We start from the raw sequence: 25091 nt of genomic DNA, 5'->3' as shown, positions 1-25091 counted from the left end.
ATATAGTTTGATAAATTACTATGATAGCTAACTGCAGTACACCCAAACTTGTTCTCAATTTGAAATGTGAATCCAGAGAGAGAGAGAGAGAGAGAGAGAGAGAAAGAAGCTTGAATGTTAATCCCTTCCCATAATGTAGGGCCTGCATAATGAATATGCTCATCCTTTAATGTGCATGGATTTTTACAGCCTGGAAGCTACTGATCTGTCCTGGAGAGCTGAGTTACTTCCAACCACCAAGGTAAGCATTGTACATAATTTGTAGGAGGGAGAGGTGCTTTGGGGGGTAGTTGCAACTCAGAGGGGAAGATCTGTTCTGTTTACAGCATTGGAACATGCAGTTGTATTCCAGAGGAAGGGGTACAACAGGTAGAAAACTGGCAAGGGGCAAAGCTAAAGGGGTATGTTCAGTAATGGCTTTTTTTTTCTTTCCTTCTGTTTCTTTTTCCCTTTCCTTTTTGAGGTTGTAATGCTGAAACTTCAGGACTATCCTTCCTTGTCCCATATTGTCATTCAGGTACCAGCTGCAGCTGGCAATAAGGTAAAAAAATATGGCATGCAGAAATTGCTTGCTTAGTGTGTTCATAACTCAGGTGCTATGACAGAAAGAAAAGGAAGTATATTAAATTTATGCTAAGCTACTTTGAGAAACCATAGACCTACACTCCACTGTGGTTTGAAGGTAGCTTTTGTTATCTTCTGAAAGCTCAGAAACGCTTCATTTGATAAAATACCAAACACAAGGCATGGATAGCACTTGAAACATACAAAGCAACAGTTCTCAAATCAGTTTTTAAGGACTTCTTGTTGTAAATTCTAATGGTTTGTTTTTCTTAATATACTGTTCACATTCCTGAATATTTATGCCTTTGAACAGTCATTTCTCTTATCCAGGGTAGCAGAGAATATATATATATAATTGAAGACATCACATGTGGATTCTGGGGAGCATAGGTCAGATACCTCTGCAAGCTCTGAGACCACAAATAATGTGGTAGACTGAGGTGTGCACAGTTTAATAGTTCTGAGTTTCACAAATGAGTTGAATATCTTTGCATCAAGGGCTCCCAGAATCTCAGCAAGAGGAACGTTTTTAGTGAATCTAAACAGACTTTGGGTATTACCCAGCTGGGTCTGGCAGGCCTTGGTCCTAAAAATGGCAGAACACTGCACTTGAAGAATTTCTAGGCTAAGTAGATCTGACATTCCTTTCTGTGACACAAATACAGTCTCTGCGTCTGTGGTTTATAATCTGTGACCCAAGAAATAATTATTCACAGCTAAAGTGAGTTTAATGTTCATCTGTGAGTGTATCTTCAGGTGGTTGTGACAGGGACATCTTGAAGTTGAATTGGTAATACACAATGTTGGGGGTAAGCAAAGATAGAAGAGAGATCACTTGTGAAATGTAATTGGCAAGTGCAAAGATGTTATAGTCTTGTGGTTGGTTTAGATCTGTTTTCAATATCCTGAATTGCAGTATACTTTGGGCTGTGAATTCTTCAAAGAGGATTCCAGAACGGTACAGCTTCCTGTGACACATCTTTTTTCATTTGGTAAGTATAGGATATTATTTTTGGAAGAAATGGAAAACTAATATTACTAACCTTTGGATAATAAATTTACCTAAAAATTTCATGTTGGAGGTTTTTGGGGGTTTGTTTTTCACTAAAGTTAATACTGCTTTTGTTAGTAACAGACAAAGAAATAAGAAATATGGGGGTTTTGACTAACAGATGTAAAAGCACATAGGTCTCCTGGAAAAAAAAAGTCTGAAGATGTAATGAGTTCTCAGATAATTTTATCTAATAAGTGAAAATATTACATCCTTTACAGGGCTTTCTTCAAGCAAAATTCTATTAAATTCAACTGGCTTACTTTACAATGTACAGCTCCAGCACTTCAACCAAGTAAGAATGCTCCTTAATTTTTAGAGCTCATGTAACCACTCTCGGGAGAATGTGACTAACTTATTTTTTTTTATTGTCTAGATATATCAAGCTTTCAAAATTTATATAGAGAGCCACTGCCAGTCAGTCAAAGGTAAATATACGTCTTCTAAAGTATAAATTTATAAAACAAATTCTTGGAAAGTTTCAAGACTGAAGCTGGTAGAAACTGAAGTCGTCTCATGCAGTGAGGTTTAGGCAGTAGTGTTATGATCTGCTCAAATGTCTCTGCTAATATCTCTCACTTCCCACTTTTTATTAAGAAGGATAGTTCAAAAAATTGAAAAATTAGTCCTCTGATGTTTGTTTTTCTTACTTCTCAGCAAAGGGAAGTTGAACTTTTAGCAGGACTCTGCATTGTGTTGAAAGTGTTCCTCAAGAAAAGCGCATTTGGTGACGATTTTTATTTGCTAATTATGAAACTCGAATTTGAATGCTGAGCTACATAAGCTTAAACAGGATGGGTTGCTAAAGGACTCTGTTTAAAAAAAAAAAAGATGGATTTCATTAGATTAGGGTTTCAGTTTCATATTGAAATGCAGAAGTTTTCTCATAACTGTCAGTCCTTTGAACATCAGTGTCTCTCACTGTCTTGTCCTGTAACAGCCTGAGTTAAAAAACGTCATTTTTGTTTCCTGCTAACTGCACTGATCTGCATTGCAATATCAATTGCAATGTAACTGCAAGCCCAGTGATTTGGTATGCCACCTTTGTTTTACTGGCATTGTAGTTTTTAGAGACAGTTGCCACATCTTGTTTGTAATTAATTTTATATTTTTTAATTCTCTTTTATTTCAGAAAGAAAACCTAGTGTTTACAGACTTCATATACCCTGGTCACATGAAGATTCAATAGTTGTAGCAAAGTAAGAAATTTAACAATTATAACTTAATTCTTGGGTTTTTTTGAGAATATTTACATCCTGTTGTAATTTTCTGATATGAGACAGTTTCTCCAGTCTTAACTGTATGGCTTCTGCATCTTTACCTTTCTGATCTTGTTGACAAAGTTGTTTTGACTTTTTCTCAGAATAAGAATACCTAGTAACTGTGTAATGGTTCTCACTGATTTTCTCAAAAAAGTTGAACCACCTGACTGTGTATTAGATGGCTGGAAAACTGTCTTCCTTGTTTATTTTAGAAGCCTTAAGGATACCTCCCAATTTAGCCCTCCCCCCCCCGTATTTTCGAACAGCATAACACAGGAAACTGAATTGCATTCTTGAGAATCTGTCCTTCCCATTCTTGTCACTCAGCATATTTACCTGTTCTATGAGGCAGTGTGTTCCCTGAACTTGTGTGCTTTCCTTAGTGCTATGCCCTTGATAGTTCAGAGGAGAGTGCATTGAGGATTGAGAATGTTGTGGAGTTCTTTGTAATAAGATTCACAAGTTCCTTATACCATTTTGCTCATAGCTTGTGGTGACACTTGATGTACTAGATCTGCTTTGCACTTGTTGAAAACTAAGGCATGTTTGGCTTTTTTTTGGTTATAAGGGCAACAATTACCATTTAAATTGCTGTTTCAGAATCCCGTCTCTTACTGAGATTTCTGCAAAGCTGCACATTGCTCAGCCTCAAAATGACAGCAGGGCTCCAGAGTTAAATATCTTCTCTTCCTCAGACTGTCAGTATGAAGTGAGTAATACAGTGTTATTTTATAGCTAGTTTGCAGTGCTGTATAATTTATGCCTAATGTAGTTTTTTAAAACGTGTAGCTAATTAATCAAAATAAATAATAAGCAAATCTAAAGATGGGCTATTTGACCTTTTTGTAAATGTATTGTTACAAGTATTTTGCAACTGCGGAGTAGTATTGAAAGTTGGACTCTAAGCAAAACTTTAAAGCATTTGTTTTTAAAAAGTCAGTAGTAAGGTGGTGTACATTTTAGTTTGTGGGATTGCTGTATTCTAATACTTGAGTTAGCTTCTTAAAAATTGAAGTATTTTGTACTTATGCTTACCATTGTATAAAATATTTGTTTTTTTTTATCAAGGTAATTCTGAAGACGTCACTTCCACAGGTTCTTGGGCAAGTAAGAAAGCCTAAATTGTTTTTTATGTCAGTAGCATCTATAGAAATGTTTACTTCTTCCCCTCTCTGCTGTGGTACTTCAGATTCCTTCGTGATGCCAAGAGGAACACTAACTACTCAACGATCATTTCGCAACCTTGTCACTTGGCAGGGCACCCCATCTGGAAAAATGTCAGGCCTCAGTTTTCAGAGGATTAGAAAAGCACTCTAGCTCTAAAGAGCTGCTGTAAATGTGGAGCATTTCGCTTTGTGGTTAGCTCAATATCTCTAAAGGGATGACACTGTAGGTCACTTTAACTTTCTTGTCTGATGAGTCAGTAGTGTTAAAACTTTAAAATACATTTGGCATCAATTAAAAGTCAGGGGAGAAAGTCTAAGTAGATCCATATGCTCCTTTTCAACAAATTTTCTTCGGTTATCAATGAAGAATACATTTCAGCATGGGTATCAGTAAAAATAGACTAGCCATCTGCAGTTTCCTGGGTCTAAAAAGTAATTAATTTGCAAGCACCTAAGTGTAGTGCTGGAATATTACTGCCAAGGTTCTCTCTTTGAATGTATGCATTTATATGAACGACTTGTAATGTTGTTGTTGTTTTAGAAGAATTTATGTGCTATTTGTATATTAATCATGACTCAGGAGACTGGAAGCCAATTAATACAGACATGTAATTGCTTCTAAAAATTCTTTGCCTAAAAACATATCTAACTATATGCAGATTTTGCTTGGAATGTGGCCTTTTAATTTTTTGAAACTTATTTTACTGAAATGTATGATACTATATTTTTTTAATATTTGTCTTGACTGGGAAAAAGTTGTTTATGATTTGGTCATTTATCAAAACATGTTTGATTAAGCCGTTTATAAGAGATTCTAGTATTTTCCATATGTAATCTTAATTGCTAATGGAGTTTATAAAATACTTATGCATAAAAAGGAGAAACTGTTTGAATCTTTTAAGAAATATTTTCTAATTGCATTATCATCTTGACTTCATGATAATATTTATGTGTGTGTTTTTTAATATATTTTTGTAAATAGTTATCCTTATATCCTTGTCTTTCAGATAGTGAGGTTCCATGCTGGTGCTTTTCCTGTCTATATTGTCTCTTACTTATGGAGGACAATTGAGCACATTGAGATCAACAGGTAGCTTTCTAGAAATTTATTTTTTTTCTGTCACAGGTGTTTTTAGAGCAATTACTTAATCAATTTACCAATGGAAGATCAGCTAGTTGTGAATTTTTTAAGCTAAGTGTCATTCAACTTATGCAAATAACTTGGATCTATGCTCTTCAGTTTTGGGTTTTGTTTGCTGGTAGGTCTCCAAGGTTGTGTTGTAGCAGAATATTTCCTTATCATTTTATTCTGCAATCCCTTCTTCATGAATTATTTGTGTTGCAAAGTATTTTTGCATTAACAGAAGTCTACTTAAAAATACATAAAACGTTTAAAAGATACTGTTAGTATGCAGAAACCACTTTATTTCTTGCATGGAGATTTGCAGAATAACTTCGAACCATGTCTTCAGACAAAATGCATTTTTATTAAAATTCAGGTGGTGTTTGTAACAAATTCCATCATGTCTCTAGAAGCTCTTGTGACTTATTACCTAATGTGAGTGATGCAGCGAATAAGGGCCTTGGTGATGAAGTATGCAGATATTCATCACTTGTTACAAGACATGGTTATCTTTTCAAGTAAACTTTCAAGCCGTTGTCTGAATTTATTTTTGTTGTGAATGATGTTTGTTAAAGTTCGTGACATAGTAGTAACCACAGATACTCTCTGTTCTTGATTCTAGGCCAGTGTTCAGACTTTTCCCTTGAACTAGTTAGGACAGCTAAGCCCTACAAAGTAGAACCTCTTATAAGCATTGTTGTGTTTCTGCAGGGGTGAGTCTGCATCATTTATTTATCTATTTATTTATTTATTTAAAACAGTTTCAAAACCAGAAGTTTCAGTAAAACTATTGCTGGGGAGGAATATTATTTTATCTCTAGTCGTTGTGAACACCTGACTGTGATTTTGTTTGAAAGGCTGTAGTAGGAGGAATAGTTGATAGGTATCTTACTGTAACACAGTTGGAAGTGATAAATAATACTGCTTTCATGTTTTTGGCAGGTTTAACTGGTTTAGAGAGATATGGGAATCACTGTCACTACCAGAGGTGGATGCTGCTGTACTGAGTAGTCAGGATGCATGGTTCCCCCTTGTGTCCCTGATTCTATTTCTTTTTGGGACAGGCATTGCCTACTGGAGTGCAGTATTTTTCTCTACGTCTCTGAGACTCTTCTCTTCATTATGGTTAACTCTGATCAGGTAAAGCAGCATGATGTCATATAATTATGTTCTTTTAGATGACTTTAACCACCTCTGTTTCCTTCTGTGTGAATGTCTGGGCAGATTGAACTCTGCAATGTAGTTAATATGTGACTTTAGACATCTGGGTTTGTAAGTATTAAGAACTAAAGGAATATGATGATTTCCTCCTATTCCTTATTCCCCATCTCCAAAAGAGAACATAAATGGATTTCTTGTTATCTTCACCAGCTGTTATAAAGGTTTTCAGTTTGGTTTTGAGGATAACTTATAGGAGAAGAGAAAGCAAATGAACTATTCCCTTTTCAGCAACTCAAGGAAAAAAAGGTATATATTTAGAAAAGGGACTATAGTCTTAGAATCCATTCCTCATTAGTGATATTGGATCAACTGCATTAAATAATACAAGCAGGTTTCTAAAACAAAAACTTCTTGAACATTCATTTTACTCTACAAGACTGTTTAATTATGTAAGTATGTCTAAGAACACCGGAATGCTTTTGGTTGTACAGAAGAGTATTCAGATATGAAAGTGGTTTTAAAAATGAAAGGAAAATAAAGAGATTTTGAAAGAGTAAGTTAGTAAATTGGATAACATGCTTCTCTGAGGTTATAGTTTTCGTGGCTTGCGTGTTCTGACACAGATAACAGTCCTCATTTCCATTTGAGCCAAATTGTCTCCAGAAGGCTGGTTGGGATGCTCTTTAAGTAAATACCCACTAAATGATCTCTTTCTTCTTTTAATCACTAGCACTTCTGGTCTTACTTGACCAAATAATAGATGTAAGTTTGGCTATTTTTTCTCTGCCATTTTGTTTATAAATTACAGTGGATGTTTCAGTATTAGTTTTAAGTGACAAATTAATGAATTTCTGAGTTTGAAGTTATTCCTATTACATTTTTAAGGATTTTACCTCCATTCCTACTCTTTTCATTAAAGCTTTTGATTTCTCGACCCTGAGAATGCCTTGGGCAGAGGCAGGAAAATAAGATTTTGTGTGACTACTTGTAAGTCAGCTGGTTCATTTTTAAATTCTAGTGCCTGACACAGTTCTAGTACCTAACATGGGTTTTGATCTACTCCTGAATTCCTTGCTAAAAACCTCAAAAATTATTTTCTATAAATCTCTCTGAAGTAGATAGCATTCACTTGAGTTTTTCTTAGTGTTCATTTGATAAGAAGACTTTTCTTGCAAAGTAGTTTATGTAGCGGTTGTTAGATATGTTTAAATTTGCCTAACTTTATTTTTCCAGTGTTAAATCAATATTCAGGAACATTTTTTTCTTTTCAGTCATTCAAAAACCAGAATTATTCTTTCATCTTTTTAGGTCTGATGTCGTTACAAAAATATAACAGTAATTTTATTTCTTTTTTTTTTTTTTTAGACCTACTGTTCTGCAAAAAGATAAGTTGATTACACCTCGAAGACTCTGTGGGGTGTTATCTCTTGCTTTGGTTAGCTGGACAACTTGTGGTGCATTTGCTGTATTCCTTATTTATCTTCAATACTTGTTTAAGGTACTGAAAGGCTAAACATTCTCAATTTGTAACTGAATTGAAAATTTTGTATGCTTTGAATGAACCCCATGTTAAAATCAAAAATCCAAATTACCATTTTTCATACATTAATGTTCTTATTCTCATACTTGAAAAAGGTTTTTTTTTAATTTAGTGGAGTGTAAACAAAAACTAATAAGTCCTTTGAAGAGAAACTTTAACAAAGGGAGGACTTGAAATGATCTGTAGAATATTTTATACTTTTCATAAATCTTTATGGAGTAAAAGGAAGGAGGGTGGATATATTGAAGAATTAAGGGTAGTCTTCTTGTATGTCTAATCTGCTCCCTTGGATAGTGCTACAAAGACCCATATTTAGTCTCTGTCATTGAGTTTCCATGGTCTTCCTTGCATCAGAGCCTCTAACTCCTCTGATTCACCCTATAGTCATATAGCTGTTAAATCAGCTGCTGTACTTGGCTCCTAGGGAAGCAGGGGAGCATGGATCTGGGAGTAGGGGCACAAAGCAGAGCAGCTTTGGTGGTCTGGAGCAGGCAAGTGGCAGCTGAGAGCACAGCCTGAGGAACTGCACTGACTCAAATTGAACTCCATGTGACGTAAGGTTCTGTGAAGACTGTTCCCATGCTGACATAACTCCCCCTTCTGCAGTACATTTCTGTCATGGAACTTCTCCTATATGACCTGTTTAGGTTTCTGCAGAAAGTAAAGTAGAAATAAATTAGCAGGAGGTGATGAATGTGCAGGTTTCCCACTCTGTCAAGCACAGTAGAAAGGGAGAAAGCAGAGCAGCCTATTTTCTCTCTGTGCTTGGAAATTCCTCCTTAACAGAGCACTTTGGATGCTGCTGATAAAGACAGAGGGAATTCTTGCACTGCAGCTCTCTTGGGGCCCTAAAATCATCTAGCTATAAAAAAAGAAGTAAAAATAACGTCCTCATTTTTTTTTTCTATACTACAGCTTTTTTGTGAAGAAACATTACTAAAAACTGAACCCTTTATCTTGCAGGTTATAAAACTGCATGTGAGTGTAAGAGCAGAACAAAACAAGCTCAACAGGGTAAGTCTGTTTCCTTCTTCTGTTCCAAACTAACACCAAAAATTGTTTGGCAAACTTATGCATTATGAATTGGTAGTAATAGGTTGTGCTGTGATGACTGGATGAAACACTGTTAAAAAAGCCAGAAAAAGTTGTTGAAAGTTTTCCTTGGGTTTCTTTGAGTGGATTTTTTGTGTGTTTCTTTTTCAATCCTCTCCTTTCATTTTCATATAATTTTGTTTTGTTTCATTTGGGGGGGGGTAGTTCTGTCATTGGAAGTTAGTATCTGCCAACTCATTAGTTCATCTTTGCTATTTATTCCCACAGCTAATATTTTACTCCCAGTTACATTACCTCCTATATCTCTTCTGTGAATGATCATCTGTGATTTTTCACCCACATGCTTTATTACTCCTTTTATTCTGTTCTTCCCCCTTCCAGGAACTCCATTTCTTATCACTGCATTGGTGTCAGGGCATCTTCATGCTCCATTCTTTTCTTCCACAACATCTAAACTCATAGTGTATGAGAAATTTCTGGTTAAATTTAGATGCTTTAAAATTGAACTATCGAATTTCACTTTTGATGGCTTTTTGAGGCTTAAATTGCAAATTTTCTTCCTAATCAGAGCTGGTGTGATACTGTTAGGATTTTTTTTTTCCTGTCCTCTTTCCCCAGCATGGGTTCTTACAAGCCTGTGCACATTTTTGTGACTTTCTGTCTTTTATTTTCAGGATTCAGACCACTCAAAAGAACCTTCACAGAACTCCAGTATAAACACAGTCAAACCCCAGAGTTCGATGGACAGTGTTCCAGAAGCAAGCCAACCTCTTGCCAACAGTACAACAATTGCTGAAGCTGTTAACAGTCTTAAGATGCATGTTACAATCCTCAATTTATTCACGTGGATTGTGCTGCTCAACTTGCCATCTTTAATTTATTGGCTAAAAAATCTTAGGTAAATTCTTAAATTGTGACTAAGGTGAAAGAAAGGAGTATGAACCTTTGAGGAGTATAAAAATTGGAAATGTTTCTCTTTACATTATTAGCTACCTTATAGTTTCAAATATTTCTGTTAATTGTTATTGTCTTCTCTCTGCAATCTGGTTTGTGCTGTGGTGGAAGTAGATGTTAAGGGAATCAGTGATATGTTGAAGAAAGTAGTGGTTCAGAAATGATTTAAAATCAGGCTCTGATGCTGTATGGATTTCATGTATATTTGCTATCAGCACAAGCTTGTTCCAAATGTAGATATTATTTGGTAGCCTAATTTGGAAGTAACAAGCTTTTTAAACCATTTCTTTGCAGGTACAATGTTAGACTTGAGCCTGATCCATGTAGATCTACAGCTATTATCATCGTATGCATTTTAGAAATTCTAATGAATTCAAGTACTTCTGAAGTGAAATCAAGGTACTATAGCCTAATCTTTAGTTTTGTTTTCCTGCTTCTTTGTTACTTACCATTTGTGTGGTAAAACTTAACTTATGCTGTACAGACCTGTAATTGTTCAGCCCATGTAGAGATTCAGGAACTCATGTGGTAAATCCAAAAGACCAGGTAAAATATATGCAAATTACCTCTAGTTCAGCTAAGTGGAGAAAAGCCTTTGTATTTACCACATAGAAATAAATTAGTCATGTGCTGTCTAAGCAGTTGATTGCATAACTACTTCTTACTCTGACTTTTTAATTCATGATTCATTGAATCCTTTCAAATGTTACAGAATACTAATACATGTAGCAATTATTGTCAAAGTTACAAAGAAAAGTGAATTCTAAAGCATTATAGTAATGTTTTTGTAACTCCCCATATGGGAACACTTGTGGAAATGTCATGTGTTTTCTACTGGATTGAGAAGTTTTGAGCACTTGGTTTTGCTGAGAGATAGAGCATTTCTTGTCCAGATATGAAATTAGTGAGTGCCTCAGGAATGACAGTGAATAGTAACGAATGTCATTTAACCTCTTGATCAGTACCTGTTACCTCAAGCAGTCTAAACCATTAAATCTTCCTTTGTTAGAGAACTTATTTCTAAATTAATATAGGAATATTTTAATGACATTTTACTACCCCTTTTGAGTAATTGCTCTTGCTTATGCATCAGTTGTTATTGCCCATTAGACCTAGTTGTTCAGTTTTAAAAATTAAAAAAGCCTTGAAATATAAATTGTTTTGCAAAGGAAAGTGAAATATGGTATTTGTGTACCTTCTGTGTGGATGGGCTACAAAAGTGGTAATTTTTGTCTTTGTACTCTTACAGTAAACTCTTGAAGATTGCAGCCAAAGTTCCACTCCCTTTGTCTGTTGCGATGCTGGCCTTCGGACGACTGCATTTATACCGAGTGCCACACTTTGTAACCTTTTCCCTTCTCCTACATGTGCTGTGCTGTGTCGTGTAATGTTCGTTCTACACAGGAAGGACAGTGCACTCAAGAAACTTGACACTGGAGATAGGGCAAATTTCAGCAAAGAAATGCCTAAATTAATATCATCACTTGTTTACGTTATGTGGGAAAGAGAACAGAACTGTGAATCCTTTATGAAAAGTTCATGGTTCTGTTCATGTTGCATAGAAAGCTTTTCACAGTCTTTATTCCTGACTCTTAAAATCAAGTGATTTAACTGTGTGTAAGCACATAAATCATATCAGTGCAACATCTCAGTATTCTGCCTTGTAGACACTTTGATATTTCACTTTATTGCTTTGTTGAAACAGACTTTTTTTACTCACTGTGCCATACAGTGTGTATGCTCTGAACTTGCATCTCTTGCAGGTCTAAAGTATGCTGGTTAAAACTCAATACATTTCAAGCACACTGTGACTATCACAAAAACTACACAGCCAAGTATACTTTTAATTATTTTATGTACATTTAAAAGCTGCCACAGTTATGTCTAGACAAACTAGAATGTACTGCTTATATAGAACTGTTATTTCTATCAAATCATTTGTTCAATCAGTGTGATTTGAACATTTGTGAGATTATTAAAAGTCTTACACTTTTTACTTTTTGTGAGAGTGAGAAAACAACAGTATTCTATGTAGCTTTCTATTCAGGAAGGATACCAGCAGATTCATAAACAATTTGCTGTGATGTTGTTTTAAAACATTCAGTTTTCTCTGGCACTTTGAAACTAATCCTTGGACTTTGTCCATATGTAGAAGCTAGCAAACCTTGAGGTGTGGTGTGAGTTAAGGGTGCAGTTGCTGCACTGCACTGTTTCCAAGTAGAAAAGGTAAGCTTTTTTGCTATTGTAAACAGAGTCTAAACCATCTCCTAATAAATGCCCATACATGAAATGAATATGGAATAGTTACAATATTGTAAACTCCTGCCCTGCCATACAGTGCTAACTTCTGCATGTGGACAAACTCTTAGTAATAGTGGGAAATACTGACCATAATTATTAGCTCTGTATGAACTATTATCTTAGTGCCTAGATGCTACAGTGACTGCCATTTATAATAAAGCCTAAAATAGCTATGTGTAAGGAATTCTGTCCCCTGGGCATGTGTTTTGCCAACAGAAGAGATCTCATTAGCCGTTAGGTTTAAATGCTGTATTGATTCTGTGTAGAGATGAGCCTACTCCTTGCTTCTGTGTTAGCTATCTCTGCTATGTCTGAGATACCTGTTACCTTCACATGGAAATACCAGACCAGCTCAATCATCTTATAGGAATAAAGAGAAGAAGTCTACTGCTCACAGTCAATCAAGTATATTCTTGATATAGTAGTACAGCCAGCCTGACCCTTTAATTTAATTGTATCTCATTAATCTTGCCTAAAGTGCCTCAGTTAGTTCTAACGTGTTTTTAGGGTCCATTCATCTGAGCTGGCTGGAATGACTCAACTCACCCAGGGACTTTCCAGAATGAAGGACAAATGTGAAGTAAGGATGTGTTTTGTTTGCTTATATCCAAATCAGCAGTTCAAGTTATTAGTAAGTCATTAAAACTGCTGTAACTGAGTAAGGCTATTGTAGTCAGCCAAACCACTGTCACTGTTATCAGTAATCTGTGTGCTGGTATTCTAGTCTTGACCTTTTTAAAAAAAGGTTAGATTATACATAGTGTTGTAAATCAGAAAAGTTATTTGAATTGATAATATCTTGATATTTTCTAATCAAATGTATGCTACAGTATATGTATATAAGAATTTCTGTGGCTAAATATACTTGTAGTTAAATCCAACTCTTGGTTTAACTAAAAATTGCTGTTCAATCATAGAAGAATAGAGTAGCTTTTCTACTTGCAAATGGCTGTGAATGAAAGATGGTGGCAGAACTGCATTAGGGCTGTCTGTGAAATGTGCAGGACCTGATTTCTGTGGAAGATAATTTTCCTTGACCTTCATGGTCCTTTTGACTTACTACTGTATTTTACTTCTGATTTTATATTGCCATCTTAATGGTCTCTTTATGCATTAATCCATTTGCTGGAACTGTTGGTGAAAAGTAATGATCAGAATGGGGAAAGCAAAGTCTCTGCATGTAGTAGCTTTCATAGCTTCCAAAATACACCACGATGTGAAACCTACTGAATTAAAGCAGCATAGAATAACACCAATTGTTTTAATTTAACTTTTTTTTTTTTTTAAGATGGAATTCTATTGATAGTTATTAGCACTCTTCATAAAGTTCCAGAATCTTGTATATATTCCTGCTTGATTTTCAGGTTGGAGGTAGGAATAGATATAATACTGAGTCTGAGATCCCAGAGGGCAAGGGTTTATCACATCTCCCTCAACGCTACCTTTTCTTAGAGATAGTTTACTTTTGATGGGGAAAGGAGGGGAAATCTTACTCCTACTTTGGATTCATATGCATTGTGTGCCATCTGATAGATTAAAATTGTTGTCAGAGATGTGCATCTGGATTTTGCAGTGATCATGGTCTGGACACCTTCAGCTGTTTGGCAGATTAGGAGTCTAATCCCAATTAGATCTTCTATATAATCAGTGGATGGTAATAGGATTAGAACAAGTCCAGAGAAAAACCTATCCCGTTCTAAGAGGATGAATTATCCTGCTTGCCATTCTGGAAGGGACTAGATTTTATAGCAGTCTAAAATTATTTTTCAGGTAAAATACAATGATTGATTGTTACTTTTGGACAAGGAGCTTCTGTTAGGCAAATCTGTAGTTCTGCCACTGATCACAATTACCATTTTCTCAGAAATGTAGACTAATCCAATATAAATACTTTTAATTGCATATATGAGGAGGTGTAAGTATTACTGAAATAACCTTTATTATGAGTAGGGTGCGTTTATAAACAGCTTTTGGCAAATGCATTATAATACCTCTTATTACCTTTAGCTAAATTAAAATTCCAGTTTATTCTTCAAATTTTAGACTATGTAGACTGTGTGGGAGAAGATCAAGACACAAATTAACTTGTAAAGGTTTATACCTCGGGATGCATTCAAAATAAGAACTATTTATGTGGCTTTATTGTAGTATTTTTTTATAAGCTATCAGAAGCAGAATGAGAAAACAGGGTAAGAACTTAAAGTACTTTGGTACAGCATATATGTACAGCAGAATCTTTCTTTGGCAGGGGTAGATTTCATGAGAAGCTTTTAGTGATATCTTCATACCCTGAAATTACTCATGAAGTCTATAATCTTTTCTGGTTGATGTCATCAAACGTGGTTCCTCATAGTCTTACCATGCTCAGTCACAGTACCTGCAGGTGTAGCAAACAGTTCATAGGAGGTCTCCATGAGTCTGGTAAGGGAGGACTCACCTCTTAACTGGAATTACCAAATGTACCTTGAAACCGAATGAATGAATGTTGTCCAAAGGTGATACTTTTAGTTTTGATTTAAAGGTTGGTTGCAGTGTGTCACATTTCAGCATCCTGTTAAAAGGAGGTTGGGTTTTTTTGAGTTTTGGTGGGAGGGGTTTTTTTTGGCATGTTTTATTTCCAAAAAACTTGCGATAAATGGAATTTAAGTTAATATTATTTCCAGTATTTAGAGTTCTGACCTAAGAGTTTAGTTTTGAGTGAGCTAATTCACGTAGCAATTCATTACTGAATATAAATTTGCTAAGTTTTAAAAGAAACAGATGAATAACGACAAAACCCTAAACAGTGCAGTAGTAATATATTGCAGGAGTCATAGAGACTGCCTGCATGTCTAAGGGAATTTTTCATTAGCCTAATTGGACTATCTTTAAAGTCAGCGATTAATAAAATCAAATTTATTGATACTTAATAAAACCCAAAGCATTGCATATTTTGGTATTTGATAGGACAGCTAATTTTCCATGTGTTTGCAAGTTACAAGGTGATGACCTTGTTACTTGGCTTTTTTCTGAAATCTGATACATTTGTGTCTAAGCTTTGACAGGACAGAATAAAGTCAATTATGTGCCTGTCAATAAATGTTAACATTTGAGAAACTTTCGTTCGAATCAAGTTTATTTCAATACAGTACGAGTATGTTTAGACTTTATTTGCACTGAGAAAAATTTGCTGACCTTCAATACTCTGAGTTATGAAAATGTTTTTAGAAGCTGTTATGGTGTACAGAATTGTATTGCTGTTTTAAGTCATTCAGCTACTAGAAAATTGTTGTTGTAAAACAGACTAAATTCTTAATGCTTATTTTTCATTTAATGGTGAATGTTTCTCACTTAATTTACAGCTTTGACATTTTGCATATCTTTTCTTCTGGGAGATAATCAAGCTAGCTTTTATAAGCACTTAGCTTGGTACTGTGAAATATAAAATTTTCCTCACTGTTCCTTTAGGGGAGACCTACTTTTGTCACCAAAGCTCCCTGCTGCTGTTGTATACCCTCTAGGAAATGTGTGCCAATGAACGACAATTCAAAACTAATTCCTTTTTTATGTTAAAGTAAAATAGTTTTTCTGCCTTTTTTTTTTAGAACCAGAACTTTAGGCTAGAATACTAGAATCCGTAAAATCTTAAAAAATTTATTTGAAAACCTTTTGCAAAGATTATACTTTCTGATTTATATTGTTATTTATGGAAGAAGGTGTTCAATGCTTTTAATCAGCTCATCTACCCTCAGACTTAAATAAAAACTATACATTTTGTCTTATTAATAAACATTAATGCTTTTAAAAATTAATGTTAAGCATTAAAGGAGAAAATTCCATAGCTCTTACTTAAGCAAATCTGCCCAGCACCTCCATTTTCAGGTCTAAGCACGTAACCGCCTCTAATATGTGCTTGTTGCCTTGAAGCATAAAAAACCTGAGGTGGGATGTTTTGACTTTAATTTTGCTTAAGATTTAGGGTTTCATTCTGCATTCTTAAAAATAGACAGATTTTGCTACTCATGCTATCATAAACAAGCCTTGTAAGCATGGCCTCTCTACAGTTGTTGGCAGGTTGTGGTCTGGATTCTGTAGGAATTTGTGTGGTATCAGAGCTAATTTTGCGTCTATGAAAACCAGGAATGGCACACAGAAACTTGTTCTTTTGTGGCACATCATTCCAGTTTCTCCTTCCATATGCAGTTATCTGTGGTTTGCAGTGTCCTTCCCCTGTTCACAGAACATGAGGCACCATGGCTGGCCTGGTGAAGACACAGCAGTTGCCCTGTAGGCTGTTGTTCTAGTGAAGCTTTGCCTGTTTGTTGAAATACCAGCCAAGACTCTTTTTTCCCTTCAACTTTAATTTCAGAGTATATATATTAAGCATCAAATGTGCAAGTGTGTTGATGTTTAGTTTTACAAAAGGCTGAGTGCACTATTTTGGCATCAATTCAGGCTTCAGTATTTTCCACCCACATCACTTTGAGTGTGAACAGCATTTGAGACTGCAGCACCTGACAGCTGAAGTATTTTACAGAAGGCTACAGGTAGTAGACAGGACACATATAATTAGAGTGCCAGACCAAAATGAATTGTGAAATTCCTCACTGTGACTTTAAACTTGTAGCTTTCTAGAGATAAAAAAAACCAGAAAAAAAATACTGTGCCTTAAACCAGTAAATGAATACACTTTTAACTGTAGCCTGTGGACTTCTGTAGCCTTATATTCAATTTTTGAAGCTGACCAAAAATGTTTGTGTGGATCATACTGAAACTTGATTTGGGGAAAATACTTAATTATTTTGACCCCATTTTACACTTAGAGAAGTGAAGATTTATGACAAGTACAATATATTTTTGGTTTGGAATCACACCAACCAAAGTTAGAAAGCTTTAGCTAACCTTAATTTCTCAAATCTTTTTGTTATGTAGAAAACAAAAATAAGGAAAAGTAGTCTCAGATATTTTTCTCAACTTTGAAGTCTATGTGTCAAATTTTTTGGAAACATTTTGTTCTTTATTTTCTTCAAAATTAGAAAAACCCCTTTAATTGTAGTTTAAGCAAAATACTGTATTAAACCATTGAATATCAAAAATCTATGCTGGTGTGAGAAGAAAACTAGAAAGGGGTGAGATTAATTGTTTGTGTTAAGGCTCCAGAAGTTTTGGATAATAAATTCACTTTTTAGGAAAAATATTCACATGTAAGTCCCTGAAAATTCATATATAAAATCCCCTTTTTTTTGGGAAAAAATTTATACATTGTTCTTCCTAATTCATTAAAGAAAACCAGAAATAGTCAAGATCTTAAAATGTTGTTTTAATACAGTAGAAGATTTCTTACATATATTTTTTTGATATGAAGAGCTAAGGAAAAGCCACTGCTGTCTTTCCTTATATGTCTCTAGAGGATTCTTTGTATGTTTTGAACAAACACCCACAAATTGTGATTTCTTCACCTTCCTGTGTTCGTACCATGTAACATGGGATCTTGGAAAATGATGCCACCTCAAAGCTTATTGTTGTACTGTGGGTATTTAGATATGCACACACAATGACTGCATGTCAGCAGATCACACTAGTTGTTTGAAGCAATACAAATCAAAGTTATTAACCTTCCTTTATGGACAACTACCTTGACTCTGGGTGCCACAATGCTGCTGATGCTGTGGCACACCAGATAACATGCAATTTTTGTGTCTTCTCTGCTACTTCCTTCTGTGTGTTCATTTAGGACTCTTAAAACTCATTCTGGTCACCTAAGATTTTCTGTTGTGATGATGTTTCAGTAATCCTGCTCATTGGTGATTTCCTAGCTACAGGAATGTTCTAGTATTAAAATTTATTGAGAGGGGAGAACTACCTTCGTGGCCTTTATATACGATGATAACTCGAGAAAAACTCTGTAACTTGATTCCCCATCTACCTTTTAATTGTTTTTCCAGGCACAAAGACAGAAAGATGTTGGCAAAAATATCTGGTTTGGGTAATTAGAGTGGAGTTGTTTGTTTGGGTTTAAGAGGACTTAAAACTTGGAAGAACACATACATCATTTTTGGAAAAATCTATCAGAAGCAACCTGTCTTACATGTTTTTAAGCCTTCCACTGTTTTCAGTTCTTACATAGCTACTGTCAACCTGGTGTTGTGTTGTACATGGAACTAACTCTTAATAATTACAGGTTTCTAGAGATGCTGACAGGGTCTTATCTGTAAATGTTTGAATGATGCTATAGTAAATTATTGTGCTTATTAAAATGTTTAGAACCAAGTTGTTACAGGTCGTACCATGCATCATAAGCTTTGGCAAAGCCCTTGTCTTGTGAGATGCTCAGAAAACCTTGGAGAAGAGGTATTTTCAGCTGATGTTGAAATTGCAGAAAACTGAAATCTCATAGTCTTTAAAAACTGTGCTTTTAGATACTGCTACTCTTTTGTTGTAGTTGAGGGCAACTTGATTGGGAACTACTCTGGGATATTCATATTTTGTTTGATGTTTTCCCAGTATGCAATGTGTACTTCAAATTTTTTTTATTTGTCTTTTTTTTTACCTAAGTGTGCATGACTTAGAGTACATTGTATAGCACATCCCCTGCTAAGTGAACATTTTTGTATGGTGTCCTAACGTGGTTGCATTAGTACAAATAGTTGCAATTCACAAAAAAGTGCCACGTACCAGTCATAGTCTGTAGAGTGTTGTGTGACCTGTACTTCTGTTGTACAAACACGCTAACGAGTGTTGTGATGAACGTTTGCCTTAGTCTTTGCTCAGGTACTCACGTGGAGCAGTCTGGTGCTTTTCCTTCTAACTTGTAATACTTGGAATTCTAAGCAGAAAATAAAAATAGCAAACAAAAGCCTTGTGGTTGGAGCAGTGCTTTAACAGATGTTTTTTTCACATGTCAAGTGGAATACAATAAAGATCATACTGGATGAAGCCTGTCTCAGTATCTTAACTTGAATACCTTAGGCTTGCTGTCATGAATGGGAAATGCAATAAAATTCAAAATGTTTGGTGAATAATACAGTTTACATAGAGCATCATATATGTAAAACTTCTTCTCACCTAAACTAATGCATTTTAAATTTCTACCTTTTTGAGGTAAATTGCATGGAACTGAACCAGCAATGCTATGAGCATTTTCAGCTTCAGGGCAATTTAATTCAAACGTACATGAATATTACTTACTGTGCCATAAGGGTAATATAATTAGTATAGACACTCTGAAAAGATTTGATTTACTGAAGATACGTGTCAAGAAAACCTAATGCTTAAAGTGGGGTGCATTTGAAAGGCAACACACTGACATCTGGCTTTGAAAGCATTTGTTAAACTTAGCTACTGTTCTCAAAGGAGGATGCAATTTTGTTCAATCAGTGTAAGTATACTAATAGTATTTTAATATGAATGTGTTCTGCTTATTTTTGACTTTCTCTGAAGGAAAGAACTGAAATTTAAAAAAAACAACCAAACCCTGCACAGTAAAATGAACCATAAGTCTAAACAGACTTTTAGCTCCAATAGTTTCTCAGATTTTTTAGCTGAGGAAGCAACAATACAAGTGTGTAAGGATTTTTTTGGGTTTTTTTTAAAGACAGCTCACAGAAGATATATGCCAACTGAATCTCTTGCATATCTGCATACTTCATCAGTCACCCAGACTGCCTGAATTCCTGCAGTAATAAAGCTTGTTTCAAATTTACAGATGACTTTGGTATGTTTTACTAACTGGATATACTGTGTATTCCCCAACTTGTTCTTTATAAAGAAATCAAAGGAATAAATTAATTGAGGGGGAAAAAAGGGGCTGTTCTGGCTTTTTTTTTCCCCTACCCTCTTCCCGAAGCTAAATAAGGAAATAAAATCTAATCCCAAACTGTAAACCATGCCTTTTCCACTTTCTGTCATTTTCTTTAGAGGAGCGTATTTCTACTTCTGGCTGAAATAAGTATCTACCTAGAAAATCAATAAAGGAAGTTCCCTTACATTGGGTCCTGCCTATTTAGAAGTTATTCAGTTGCTACTGCTGTGTTCTTGATGAGTCCACTATCTGGAAGTTGGCTGTTATAAAAAGTAATGGATGGAGGTTTGATGGATTGTCTTTTTGAGGGCATGAATTTTTTTTTTTAATCCATATCTGCAGAATAATACACAAGCTGGATAAATTCTCTTGAATTTTTATATGCTGCTGCAGACATGAAAATAATACTGCTGGCATTTTGTTTGCTGTTTTGCTAATGATGTTTGGATGTCCAAAACTTTGTCTTCTGGAAGGGTGATGGTAGGTTTTTGTTTTGCTTTTAAAATTTAAAACAAAAATGTAAAGCTTCTAGTCAGAAATAAACATCTATAATCTGGATTAAGATAATGATCAAAAATCTTCAGTTTTAACATGTCTATTTAGAGATATATTTTATGTGATACCTAATCAAGTATCATCTATATAGTGGAGGAAACAGTGTAGTGAAATTATAAACAAAAAAATATGAGCAGCTCGGGTATGAAGAATTCTATGAAATAAGGCCTGGGTAAATTAGCATAGTCCTCCTTGTCTTAGTTTCTAGTCTGCGAGGAGGATATTAACTGCTGATAAAATCAGAGTAGGAAACCAATGCTTCCATTAAAAAGTTATAATTTTGGATATTGAAACAGACCTTACTTTTCTCTCTCTTTTTTTCCAACATCAAGAAAATGATCCATATCTCATTTGCTTGAGAACCATTAGTCACCATTCTAGAGATATGGCTAATTACTTTTAATTAAAAATAATATTTTGATACAGCTCTGCTATCTCTGCTGGAATTGTTTTAAACTTATTATGTTCTTACCACCAATTTTCTGCAATACGGCTTAGGAGGAATTTGTTCGATAGCAACATGTCTGAAGAGTATCAAGGATGAAATTCTCAAGGGTCTTTATGTCATGGATGGAAATGGAATCATTACTGTATTTTTGAACTCCTGCTAACGTCATTGACACCCACCTACAGTCCACTAGAAATATAAGAGCAGAGATCAGTTTGTTCACAGATTACGGGCAGACTAACCAAGAAGGGGCAAGCCAGAGCCAAATTCACTGGTAAGCTTTATTTTAAAAAACGTGAAAGGGTGAATTTTTTTTCTCCCCTTGGGTCAAGTTGTGAACTGTGTCCCTAGTATATTGTACCAGGCTGTGTTGTTATTGCACTTATTAATATTTGTAGTACAACTTCATTTAATGCGATTTTAAAAATTGAACTATCTGGATCTCAAACCATATTTTTGTGTTCTTCTTGGAGCACTCAGAGTTCTGATGCTGTAGCTAATCAGCCACTGAAAATGGGTCTAATGACAAATGCAAATTCACAAATGTAGTATTTTCTGTTAAATGTTCTACTAGTCCCTCAGTGTCTAAAAGTAGCTTTGGTATGGGAAACACTTCCTGAGAATAATTTGTTCTTCCTAGTCCCTTAGTACTAGAAAAACAAAAAAAAAAAGCTGGTAACTTTTTTACATGGACGTAATCTGCAATAGGCAGATTTTCCTTGGATTAGCATGGTTGGTTTATGTGTTACTAGTGACAGCTCTATAGGACTTAAGGAGTGTGTATGTTTGTCCTTCTTACAGACTGCTCATCTCCAACATGTGGAAAGTGGTGCTCCTGGGTCTATACATAGTGTTGGCTCTGAGAGGATTGGCAAAGGGTGCTCCTTTCCAACCAGAAGAAAAATGGAAACCTCTAGATAACCCAAGAAACAGAGACCTGGTAAGGAAATGCTTCAAGAAAGAGAGATAAAGTATTATGTGGGTTTTTTACTTGTTTTCCATCAAGAGACTTTTTATCTTCTAAATTTAAAGATAATAGGAGTCCATTAGATGAAATGTTAGCAACTGTGCACTTTGTATAGTCAATAACCATTTTTCAGTCAAGGTGTACCCTTAACTGATGAGACATTCTCAGTGTGCAGTAGTGCATAAAGCTTCCTTATATCTCCTTCCAGCAGTTTTAGTTTTTAAAAATGTATTTTGATTATACAACTACTTGTTTCATGAAACAGAAGAGGAATGATTACTATGTTTCTTTCAGATATGTACTCTGATTTCATGTTGTTTCATTAAGTGGAAGTGCAAATCCATTTGCATCCAACATGTCATGAACAGTGACTAAAGATCTGAAAGTGAATTATAGCTAAGAAAATACCATTATGAGAACATTGACACAATCTTAAAAAGAATTTTTGAAGGAAAAAAAAACTGTTTCCCATAGTTCTTCCTCACTGTTTTAAGAAGCATCAGTTTCTACTTTTAACTGTTTATAAGGGTACAGTCAGCTGCCTACTGTTGCTGACTCCTAGAGAAATGTTTAACAGAACTGTCCTGTTTCCTCTCAGCAAGGGTTTGGCTGTGCCTGTTTTATGACAGGATACAGTTTGAATCCCCAGTGATTCAGTGGGAGCATAAAAGAGCAGTAAATAGTTTGTGGTCTTTTGACTTCACGTACAAGCCATGGATGGAGTGGGCATGTCTGAATTATGTTGCCTATACTGTATCAATTTATGATCAAAATGTAGAGGATTTCATTCCACAGAGGAACAAATATTACATCTAATCTGTGTCAGTAGAAATGATTACTCTCCGTTGGTGATGCTCTACTTATTTTCACACATGCCATATGCTCAGTTTTTCAGAACGCTCCAGGCTTATTTTTCGGGCAGGGGGCTTGATCTCAGGAAGTTCCCAGCTACTGTCACTGTGAACAATGAAGGACCAAGGCCTCTCATGTTCTACGCAGATCCAATTGCTTCTGCATTTGCAGATTACGAAGAAAGGAAAAATTCTTTTCCAAATCATTTCAAAGGCTGAAAGATGCTGTTGACCGAGGTGAAAGAGGAGGCCTCGTCCTCTGATGTTGTTACAGGTAACCAAGAGAAAGATTTGGATTCAAGTGATTCTTGCGTCTGACTGAAGTGTAAAAACAACTACTTTTTTAGAAGGAACTAAAAATGTAGTACCTTAACTCTTGACTGAAATGGTTTTTAACTTCTTGAGTTAGAGATTTATGAGGTATTTACTACTTAAATAAAATAACACATGGTTCTTGTGCAGACCTATATAGACTGTGCTTTTTTTATTTTCTCTTTTTTTCCTCCCCTCTTTCATGTGGCGAAGGATTCTGAAAATGTACAGGTAATAGGGAATGCAGATTTTATTTAAGTAATTGATACCAGTAAAATTATAAGTTGAGACTAATGGTTTCTTGTGCTATATGTGTATTAAGAAAATTAATTTAGACAAAAGATGTTGTACTACCCGAGCATACATTATCTTCTACATCTTTGTCCATTGCTGCTATTTTCCTTATTTCTACGACTAAAATTGAAGGTTGATAGAAGGATTGCACCTTATCCACATCTGTCCTTAAATGTAAAACAAAATTGAAGTGGGTTAAACTTGTATTATTAATAAATCCAGACTCAATTTATAGGAGGTACTTCTCAGCTATTTTATGTATGAATAACCATACTCTGTAACAAATAAATCCTTTTTTGTATCTCCTTCTGAAAGTGAATATTGGCAATTCTGAGGAAAGGTAAACAATTGTTTTCTTCTGTTTTACAAATAGTTGAGGATTTCAGTAAGATTTGAATCTAAGCACTTTGGTGATTTACTCAGTATCTTAAAGAGCTTAATTTGTCATCAATACTCAGCCCAGGATTTCCATCTCTGTCCTGCTCTCTGCCTGCTTAACCACACTGCTCTTTGTAATCAAAAGTGAAGTTCCACTACTCTTACTATCATGAATCAGAATGAAGACTGCACTCAGATTTTAATACTAGGTTCTCTTTTTGCTGGGCTTTTATACCAGGGGAAAAAAAAAGGCACCACAGATTGAATATTGTGCATGAAAAATAAATGAAAAGGGACTTTAGAAAGGATGCTGTAGCTCTACTATAAGTCACAGCAGCAATGAGAAAGTGACTGGAGGAAGTAATTTGTCCTGCATAATTCAGGATGGTCACGGCAGTTCTTTTCAGTGTTCTGAACTGTTTTCTGGAAGCTGAGGTCTGCTGTGCTCAGTTGGGCTGTTTCAGCCAGTGTTACCTGGTCTTGGTTTGGATCAGACCTTGGTTGCATATAGACATTTCTGTATTTGTGTAACTTTTTTTTTTTTTTTGTCTTTTACAGGCTGTAGAACTTCACACGAAGTGATAACCTTCACAGCAAAATTTTACTGCTTTGACTTTTTAATTGTTACCTGACAGTTTAAAATGTTCTTCACTGTCACAGTTCCTACCTATGGAAATATCATGCTGTAATTAGCATATATTCGGTCTCTTGACAAATGTTTGGCTGTTTGGCTGCTACTCAGCTGTGGGTTGAGTCGGCTGAGCAGAATTGTGTTTGAGTGTGAATAAACGAGGAGTGCAACAGAGTGCTTGCAATTACTGCTAAGTGCCTTTATGCAAAACTGGGACATAAATGTTAGCTTTCAATTTATTAGAACTAGGTGTCCTAAGGTGTTTTGTGGCAATTTTTCATTTTCGCTGAAAGCCCTTTCATTTCTCAGGTGGCTGAGGTGAACACTGGCCAGTGGCTGCTTGTGCCTCACCCCCAGCCCCGCGCACCCGTTTCTGACCCTGCCCCAGTCAATAAGTCACCTGCACCATCACTGTATCTGTAGATGGAGTTACAAAACCCCTTCTCCTGTAGTATGGTCCCCCATTTCTGAGGAAATAACCTCACACCTGCACTGAGGTCGGTGACAGAGGACTTGCCCTCACCCCCCTGACCTCAGGGCCCAGCCCCTCCGAGGCAGCGACCGCAGCAGCGGCACCGTCCGGAGCCTCCCGGGCGGGAGCCCCCGCGGCTCCCAGAGCCCCCCCGGGATTGGGATCCCCTCGGGATCGGGAGCCCCTCGAGATCGGGAGCCCCTTCAGCCTCCCCCGGCACTGGCGCCG

General features: G+C 35.7%; 2 protein-coding genes across 2 annotated transcripts in view; both read left to right on the top strand.

The window, feature by feature from the left end:
* The window catches only part of PGAP1 (post-GPI attachment to proteins 1), a 36836-nt gene extending 17746 nt beyond the window's left edge, over positions 1 to 19090 (top strand). Inside the window, 17 exon segments of the mRNA XM_017836628.1 lie at positions 190 to 241; positions 464 to 541; positions 1481 to 1556; positions 1837 to 1910; positions 1992 to 2043; positions 2748 to 2814; positions 3478 to 3586; positions 3946 to 3984; positions 5051 to 5091; positions 5093 to 5133; positions 5789 to 5879; positions 6109 to 6306; positions 7693 to 7825; positions 8831 to 8881; positions 9595 to 9818; positions 10169 to 10273; positions 11124 to 19090. Coding sequence (XP_017692117.1) covers positions 190 to 241; positions 464 to 541; positions 1481 to 1556; positions 1837 to 1910; positions 1992 to 2043; positions 2748 to 2814; positions 3478 to 3586; positions 3946 to 3984; positions 5051 to 5091; positions 5093 to 5133; positions 5789 to 5879; positions 6109 to 6306; positions 7693 to 7825; positions 8831 to 8881; positions 9595 to 9818; positions 10169 to 10273; positions 11124 to 11262 — 1570 coding nt within the window. The 3' untranslated portion in view covers positions 11263 to 19090.
* On the top strand, positions 12720 to 24630 carry CUNH2orf66 (chromosome unknown C2orf66 homolog). Its single transcript, XM_017836640.1, has 5 exons — positions 12720 to 12755; positions 19749 to 21232; positions 21760 to 21898; positions 22813 to 23013; positions 24319 to 24630. The coding sequence occupies exons 3-4, from the start codon at positions 21776 to 21778 to the stop codon at positions 22993 to 22995; spliced, it is 306 nt and encodes a 101-aa protein (XP_017692129.1). The 5' UTR covers positions 12720 to 12755; positions 19749 to 21232; positions 21760 to 21775; the 3' UTR covers positions 22996 to 23013; positions 24319 to 24630.
* The last annotated feature ends 461 nt before the right edge of the window (positions 24631 to 25091 follow it).

This window comes from Lepidothrix coronata, unplaced genomic scaffold, assembly GCF_001604755.1.
Source record: "Lepidothrix coronata isolate B3197 unplaced genomic scaffold, Lepidothrix_coronata-1.0 Scaffold7, whole genome shotgun sequence".
NCBI lineage: Eukaryota > Metazoa > Chordata > Aves > Passeriformes > Pipridae > Lepidothrix > Lepidothrix coronata.
Note: the sequence above shows the minus strand (reverse complement) of the source record. Positions and strands in the feature narration are given on the sequence as shown.